This window comes from Nannospalax galili, unplaced genomic scaffold (assembly GCF_000622305.1).
Source record: "Nannospalax galili isolate Female #2095 unplaced genomic scaffold, S.galili_v1.0 scaffold589, whole genome shotgun sequence".
NCBI lineage: Eukaryota > Metazoa > Chordata > Mammalia > Rodentia > Spalacidae > Nannospalax > Nannospalax galili.
The window spans coordinates 379,803-387,519 of record NW_008360324.1 but is presented as its reverse complement, the minus strand read 5'-3'; the positions used below and the strand labels follow the sequence as shown (position 1 = coordinate 387,519).

General features: G+C 44.3%; 1 protein-coding gene across 1 annotated transcript in view; it reads left to right on the top strand.

The window, feature by feature from the left end:
- Nucleotides 1-2,121: 2,121 nt before the first annotated feature.
- Nucleotides 2,122-7,717, top strand: part of A2ml1 (alpha-2-macroglobulin like 1) — a 43,139-nt gene continuing 37,543 nt past the window's right edge. The window contains exons 1-4 of the mRNA XM_008825496.1: nucleotides 2,122-2,186; nucleotides 2,880-3,063; nucleotides 3,427-3,589; nucleotides 4,073-4,125. Of these exons, the coding sequence (XP_008823718.1) occupies nucleotides 2,122-2,186; nucleotides 2,880-3,063; nucleotides 3,427-3,589; nucleotides 4,073-4,125 (465 nt within the window). The remainder of the gene's footprint in view (nucleotides 2,187-2,879; nucleotides 3,064-3,426; nucleotides 3,590-4,072; nucleotides 4,126-7,717) is intronic.

Below are 7,717 nucleotides of genomic sequence, written 5' to 3'. Positions count from 1 at the left end.
TCTGAATAATGGGATTACACATGTGTGCCACCGTGCCTGGCCCAAGAAGCATTTTAAAAACATTGTTTTGAATTTTCTTACATTTATTTATTTAGTGCATGTGTGGTGTGTTGGGGGAGATGTGTGTGTGTGTGTGTGTGTGCTACAGTGAATTTATGGAGAAGAGGAAAACTTGCAGGAGTCGGTTCTCTCCTTCTACCACATGGGTTCCAGGGATCAAACTCAGGTTGTCTGGCTTGGTGGCAAGCACCCTTATCTGCTGAGCCATCTCACAGCCCAAGGAGCATCATTTTATAGTTATATAATATTGTTTTATATTAAGATGACAACTTATTCAATGAACTTGCATTATTTATTGGGCATTGTACAGACTTAATATGTTTTCCCATATCTTTACACAACCTGCCTACTATAGTAGCAGTCTCCGCTTTCTATGGGAAGTTTTCCCTTGCCAGCCCCATGTGGTTCTAGCTGGGTCAGTCACGGTTACCTCCTCAGCCCCCCTCTGGCTGAGCTGCTGACCCAGGCCATGCTCATCACAGCATCCAACTACAATGACTGGATCAGAGGGAAGCATGTGACAGGAGAGGCCACGCTTTTATCAGTTGGAGTCACAGAGCTGGGAGCATATGGACTGAGGACTCAGCAGCCATCTTCTCTACCACTTGAAGGAAAGCCTGGGTTGTACACTAGGCTAGCCCAAGACCGGCAAATGTGAGTGCCGGCAGAGTAATTCCAGGTCGTGCATAGTCCCTGGCGTTGCTCTGGTTCTTTCCATTCTTCCTTTCATCTGAGGTATTCCAGTCACTGGAAGCCTGTTTTGGTTTGTTTCTATATGGATTGGTCATTAGTCCAGGGAATCATTCTCACTAATCTGTAGTCCAGATGACTCAATGTCCTGTATTACAACAGAAAGGAGAAACAAGGTGCCTACTTCAGCTCATTCCCACATTAAGATGCATTTCCAGAGTAGGTGGTGCTGGGGCAAAAAATACCCACGTCTTAAAGGCTTTTGCTGTGCATTGAGATGATGCTGTTGTAAGGGCTGTCTAATTAATTTTTTCCTCTAGACTTATATTTGTCCTATTTTCACATAGTCACAATAATACTAAACAGCACTGATATTTTAAGTTTTTCTAGTTAGGGGCTGGGGAATGTAGCTAGCTTAGTTGGTAAAGTGATTGTTTAGCATGTACAGAGCCCCGAGTCTGATCCCCAGTACCACGTGTACCAGGCATCTCAAAAGAAAAAAGGAAGTTCCTAATTAGAGGTTTACTGCATCCCTCCCTCCCTTCCTCTCTTCCTCTTCTCCTTTTTTCTTTCTCTAAAAAGATTTATTTGCTTATTTTTATTTATGTGTGTGTGAATTCATGTCTACATGAGTTTATGTGCACCACATACATAAGGTGCCTGTGAAAGGCCAGAGAGGGCATCAGATGCCCTGGAACTGGAGCCACAAGAGGTTGTAAGCCACCTGATGTGGGTACTGGGAACCAAACCTAGGTCTTCTGAAATAGCAGTAAATACTGTTAACCACCGAGCCACCTCTCCAGCCCCACTTCTCTCCTTTTTGAAACAGGGTCTCATGTAGCCCAAGCTGACCTCAAACTCACTATGCAGCCAAGGCTGGCCTGGAATTCCTGATCTTCCTGCCTCCACCTTCCAGGTGCTGGGTTTACTGGTATGATCCATTGTATCTACCTATGTTTACTACTTTTCAATTGATACTGCCCAGTGCCTGTGCTCCCCAGTATGTTTATTAGAATATTAAAAAAGCAAAAGAGGTCAAAGGAGAAATTGAATTTGGAGTGAAACCAGAAAATAAAGGAGGAGTGTTCTGGAGCTTTACCTCCATGAATACTCACCTTGGCTCTTGCTCAAAACTAGTATTATGGACTGGCTGGACCAGTAAGAATGTGCTAGAGAGGAAGAAAGTTGAGGAAGGGAGAAGCAGCCTACCCTACTCTACCTCCTTAGCCTAAGGCATGGTAGGTAGCTGATTGGCCAGAGCATCCATCCTCTAGGCACCCCCTACCTGGCTGTTTAGGATTTAAGAGGGAACAGAAGGGAGGCTGAGCTCCAGATTCTTCATCTTGGAGAATCAGTCTGCCACCCTCAGCGATGTGGGTTCCACTCCTGCTGGGAACCTTGGCCCTACTGTGCGTAGCAGCAGAGGAAGTCTTTCCGTGAGTACTGGCTGTCAGGGTTGATTTGGGGCTGGTGCCTTCCTTTCCTGTCTTCTCAAGCATAAATGTGGAGAAGGGAAGACAGATTTGTGATTTAATTTATTTCTCATCTTTTCCTTCTTGATTCTTTTTCTAGAGTGAAAAGCTAAAATGTTAACAATGAGTTTAACAAAAAAGATAATATTAAAATGCCTAGACTCCTTATACTCTGCTCCCTGTGACAGACCTAATTTCCCCCTTGTACTCGAGTCATGTGTTCTCAGTGGTGGCCCCTGGGGAAGTGGGGAGGTTTAGGGCCATGCACTGAATGATGTGTTACTTATATGTGGCTCCTTTATCGAAAGTAAAGTTATAGGGGCTGAAGAGATGGCTCAGTGGTCAAGAGCACTGGCAGTTCTTGCAGAGGACCCGGGTTTGGTTCCCAGCACCCACAGGGGATCTGATGCCCTATTCTGACCTTTGTGGGGATTATACTACATGGGTGCACTTACATGCATGCAGGTGATACACTCATACACATAAAATAAAGATAATATATATATTTTTTTTTAAAGAAAGTAAGGTCTATAAAGAAAGGCAGGAGTTTGGGCTGCTTAACTCTCTGCTGTGTGCCAGGTGCTTCTGAGAAAAGTGCTTAGCTTTCCATTGAATAAATGAATCATCTGCTCTGACATTCTTTTGTCTCCTTAATAGAAATTACTTGGTAACATTACCTGCTCAGCTTGCCTTCCCTTCCACTCAGAAGGTTTGTTTGGATCTCAGCCCTGGGAATTGTGATGTAAAACTCACTATTACCCTGGAAACAAAGGACAAGACACAGAAATTGCTAGAACATTCTGGATTGAAGAAGGAACACTTGCATTGCATCTCATTTTTAGTAAGCGTTGACGACGCCCTAAAACTAATCCCTTGCTTTCCCTGTTGTTCTTGCTGCTCAGCACATTTTACCTTTAAGTGTGATTTCTCTAGAGTTCTTTTGCTGGGTCTCTAATCTGGTCTCTCTTAAACTTCAGTTCCTCATGGTAACTCACTCACACTTCCCTTGACCGTGCATCTCTTCTTCCAGTTCCGAACCTGATCCCCTGATAATACCGCACCCCTTCTTCAGGATCTTGTTTTAGGAGTCTTCCCTTGACACCTCTATCTGACTCAGTTAGTGCATTTGCTTTCTGGGTTGAGACCAGTTGATTCTGTTTCTTCAGTTTCCTAGGCCTCCTCAGACCTCCCCTCTCCTGCCCAGGTCCCCCCACCCGCTGGTGGCACAGAGGAAGTGGCCACAATCCGAGTGTCAGGAGTCAGAAATAATCTCAGCTTTGAAGAGGAGAAAAAGGTTCTGATTCAGAGGCAAGGAAGCGGCACGTTTGTGCAGACTGACAAACCTGTCTACACCCCAGGACAGCAAGGTAAAACATGCTCGCTGAGTGGTAGAGGAGATCTGTGGTTTTGGTAGCAGCCTTAAGGAACAAGAAGTCAGAAGTCAGGTAAATCTGGGGATTAAGCATTCTTGGTTTGACTATGATCCTTGTTCAGTCAACAAGGGTGTTGGGGTGGAGTCTGTTTCTGGGTGTCTAAAACAAAAGTTCAGTATCTCCGAGAATGTAGTGAGTTATGTGTAATCGAGTTCATGGATGAAAATGTGTCAAGGGTGTTTGACTGGAGTCACTGTCTCTGCTCTTGTTCGTTCTTCCCTGGAGGACATTCTACTCTGCTCTCAGTCAGGAGCCATCTTGGGTTTTCGTCTTTCTCTCAGATTAGAAAAGCAAACGCCTTCCCGGTACCTGATGGGATTTTGCTGATTCAGGAGTATGTGTGAGGCAAGAGCACAGACAGAAGGAAGGTTCTGAGAGGGAAAAGCAGGCTTTGCTAATGTGGCTGTTTCCTTCTAGTGTTTTTCCGAATTGTCACCATGAACAGCAACTTTATTCCAGTGAATGACAAGGTAAGAATTTAGCTGGGAGGAGGGAAAGGTTGAGAAGAGCTGGGAAGACAGAGAGTAAAGAGGAGGTGGAGCAGAACCCTTAGGTCACGGGCTGCACGCAGGAAGGAGGTACCAGCCTCAGGCATCAGCCCCCACACTCCTGTCCCACCAGTGTAGGAGCCGCAGGGATGGCTAGCTGTCAGCCTTTAGATCCACAAGTTACAGGGTAGCTCTCCTGAGAGATGGTTACATTTGGTTTGCTTTAGAAGACACTTTGCAGACCTCAAGATGTTCTCAGAAGCGATACCAAGTAGCTTTGTAGCTCAAGTACTAAGAAAATGAGACTGGAGGTGTAGCTCAGTGGTTGGGCTAATGCATTCAGTTCCCAGCACACACACGCACATATACAAACACATACACACAAATAAATTTTTTTTTAAGAAAAGGGAGTGTATTTAATAAAAAGGAAAAAAAAAACCAAAAACCAAAAAACCCCGACTATTCATTTCCATCATCTTTAAAACAAATTATGAGGTAAAGGTAATAAGGTAATTTATAAAGTAGTTAGTTTTCTTAAGGCAATATTAAATGTCAAAGGTAAAAATATGCTAACACTTGGCATTTTCCTTGAACAGTAACTCAGTCTTTAAAATGATAGCTGTTGCTGTGAAAAAACACTGACTCAAGTCAACTTGGGGAGGGAAGGGTTTATTCAGCCAACAGCTCACAGTCCATCATCAAGGAAAGCCAAGGCAGGAGCTCAGGGCAGGAACCTGGAGGCAGGAGCTGAAGCACAGGCCATGGAGGAACTGGCTTGTCCCTTTGGCCTGTGCTCAGCCTGCTTTCTTATATAGCCCAGGACTACCTGCCCAAGGGTGGCAGCACCCACTGTGGACTGGGTCCTCCCCCATCACTCAGCAATCAAGACAATGCCTCACAGATGTGCCCACAGGTCAATCTGATAGAGGAAATTCTCCAATTGAGGTTTCCTCTTCCCAGGTGTGTCAAATTGACAACTGGTGCTGTCCAGAATAATGTCTTTTCATAAAGTCTCCTCTCTTTATTCTTTGTGTTGTTAGGGAGGGAATCCAGGGCTTCACCAATGTTAGGCAAGCCATTCCCCACAACCCCTCACTGAGTCATGAGCCACACTGTCAGTCATTAGAAATCTTTACAACAAGTTTGATCTGGTTTGGGCCTAGTTGTTTCTGCATGCTGTGGCGATCTTACCCCTGCTGCAGTCTTTTTGTGTGCTCATGTAGAACTTTAACATGGGAAATGTGTGCTTTCCATTTTCCATCTCTATGGTCTCAGAGGTGCTGTTCCCTTTCCCTGTGTGCAGAGAGCTCCTGCTTGTTATTGATTGGCACCCATAACTGAAGGATAAATGGACTCCAAGCTAGGTTAAATAAACCTCTCGTCAGACCCAGCTAAGTTGAGAAACCCCCAACTTGGAGACTGTATTATCCTGGAAAACATTTGCCAGTCCTTATTGTCCCAAACCTCTAAACTGTAACATCAGCAACCACAGTGTCTCAAGTCTTCAAATCACTGAAAAACAGAACTACAAAAATAACCCCCATTTCCTTCTTTCCAAATCCTTTTAAATTCTACACCAACTGTGGCCCTAGTGCCCAGTTTCCATCCCGTGGGGAAACTGTGGCCCTTCATCGTTCTAGTGAAGAACAGTCTGCTCCTGAGGTCAATCTCCTCTTCGATTTTCATGTCGCCCGGGTCCATGCCGATCTAAGATTTTCTAACAATAACTATTTTCTTTCCCAACTTAGAATCTTTTCGGGTCCTCCTTCCTATCACCGGTGTCCCTTCTATAGCATGAGTTTGGCATAATATTGGGTATTTATTTCCCAGCAGGTTATTACTTTCTGATCTACTGGTGCAGTCAGTCAGCAGTTAGATTCTACTGCCCCCTAGAGGTTGATCTCATTAACCACCCCTGCTACATTTTCTTTGCTCAAATTACTCAAGATTTCTGGTTTTTTAAAAAATATTTTATTATTTTTATTTTATGTGTATGAGTGTATTGCCTGCATGTAGGTAAGTGCACCCATGTCGTGCAATGCCTGCAGAGGACAGAAGAGACTGCCGGATTCCCTGGAACTGGAGTTACGGACAGTTGTTAGTTGCCATGTGGGTGCTGGGATTCGAGCCCAGGTCTTCTGCAAGAACAGTGTTCTTAACTGCTGTGCTATCTCTCGAGCCCAGGTTCTGACTTTTTTTTGGAGCTGAGGAGGGTTCTGACTTTTTAAAAATTGTTTTTAATTATATGGATGTGTTTGTCTGTGTGTGGGCATGTGCACATGAGTCCAGGTGCCCTTGGAGGCCAGAGGCATCAGATACCCCTGGAGCTGGAATTACAGGTGGTTGTGAGTTACTTGACAAGGGCACCAAGAAATGAACTCAGGTCCTCTGTAAGAGCAGTATGTGCTCTTAATTGCTTAGCCATCTCTCCAGTCCCTAAGGTTGTAATTTTGTTTTTGTTTGTTTGTTTGTTTTTGAGACAGGGTCTCTCTATGTAGTCTGGCTGGCCTGGAATTCATTATGTAGACCAAGCTGGCCTCCATCTCATAGAGATGCACCTGTCTCTGCCTCCTAAGTGCTGGGATTAAAGGCCCATGCCACCATGCCCAGCTTGGGACTGTGATTTTTGTTGTAAAGTTCTATTTTTCTAGTAAAATGATTTTTTGCCTCCAACTCCATTTACATAGATCCTTCTAGGTCAAGCATTGAGATTAACAAAAGGACTTTTGCTGAGAAGCCAAGAAACAAAAATGACGAGTTTAAAGAACATAGCATTTTACACTTAGGAAGTAGAGACAGGAGGATCAGGTGTTCAAGGCCAGCATTAGCTACCTAGTGAGTTGGAGGCCAGCCTGGGCTACATAAGATACTATCTCACTCCATCCCCAAATTAATAATGAACTTAAGACTTTATACTCAGACCATTAAAATATAGCCAAGATGGCTCAATGGGTAAAGGAGTTTGCCAATGAGCTTGATGGCCTGAGTTCAATCCACAGAACCTGCATGGTAGTAGAGAACTAACTTCTGCAAATTGTCCTCTGTCCTCCACGTATGCCTATATACACACACGTATCAAACAAACAATTAAATGTAATAAGATATAGCCAAGATGAACTGTCTAGTTTGATTGCTCCTGTCAGTTCAGAATCTCCAGGAAGCTCCTAGAAGGAAACGTTGCCTACCTACATGAACAGTGATTCCTCCCAGAGACTCCTGGCTAATTGGTCTGCTCCCTGACTTTTGACCCCTGTGTATGAAAGTACTTTGTCATCTGATTGTGTTCTTTTTCTAGATCCTTTGGCACTCCATAGCAGCCTGAGTAGTATTTGCCTCCTGATTGTCTAAATAGCCCCAGGTCTGTGGGAATCTTCTCTCACTTTAATCCCATTTTGGGGGCTCTTTTTTTTTTGGCTTTTTTGAGACAGGGTCTCCTTGTAGCCCCAGGCTGGCCTTGAACTGACAGAGATCTGCTTGCCTGCGCTGGGATTAAAGACATGTGCTACCATAGCTGGCTATTTTGGGGCTTATTTGTTTTGTTATCTGTATTACACTTACCACTGTCAAGTATTCT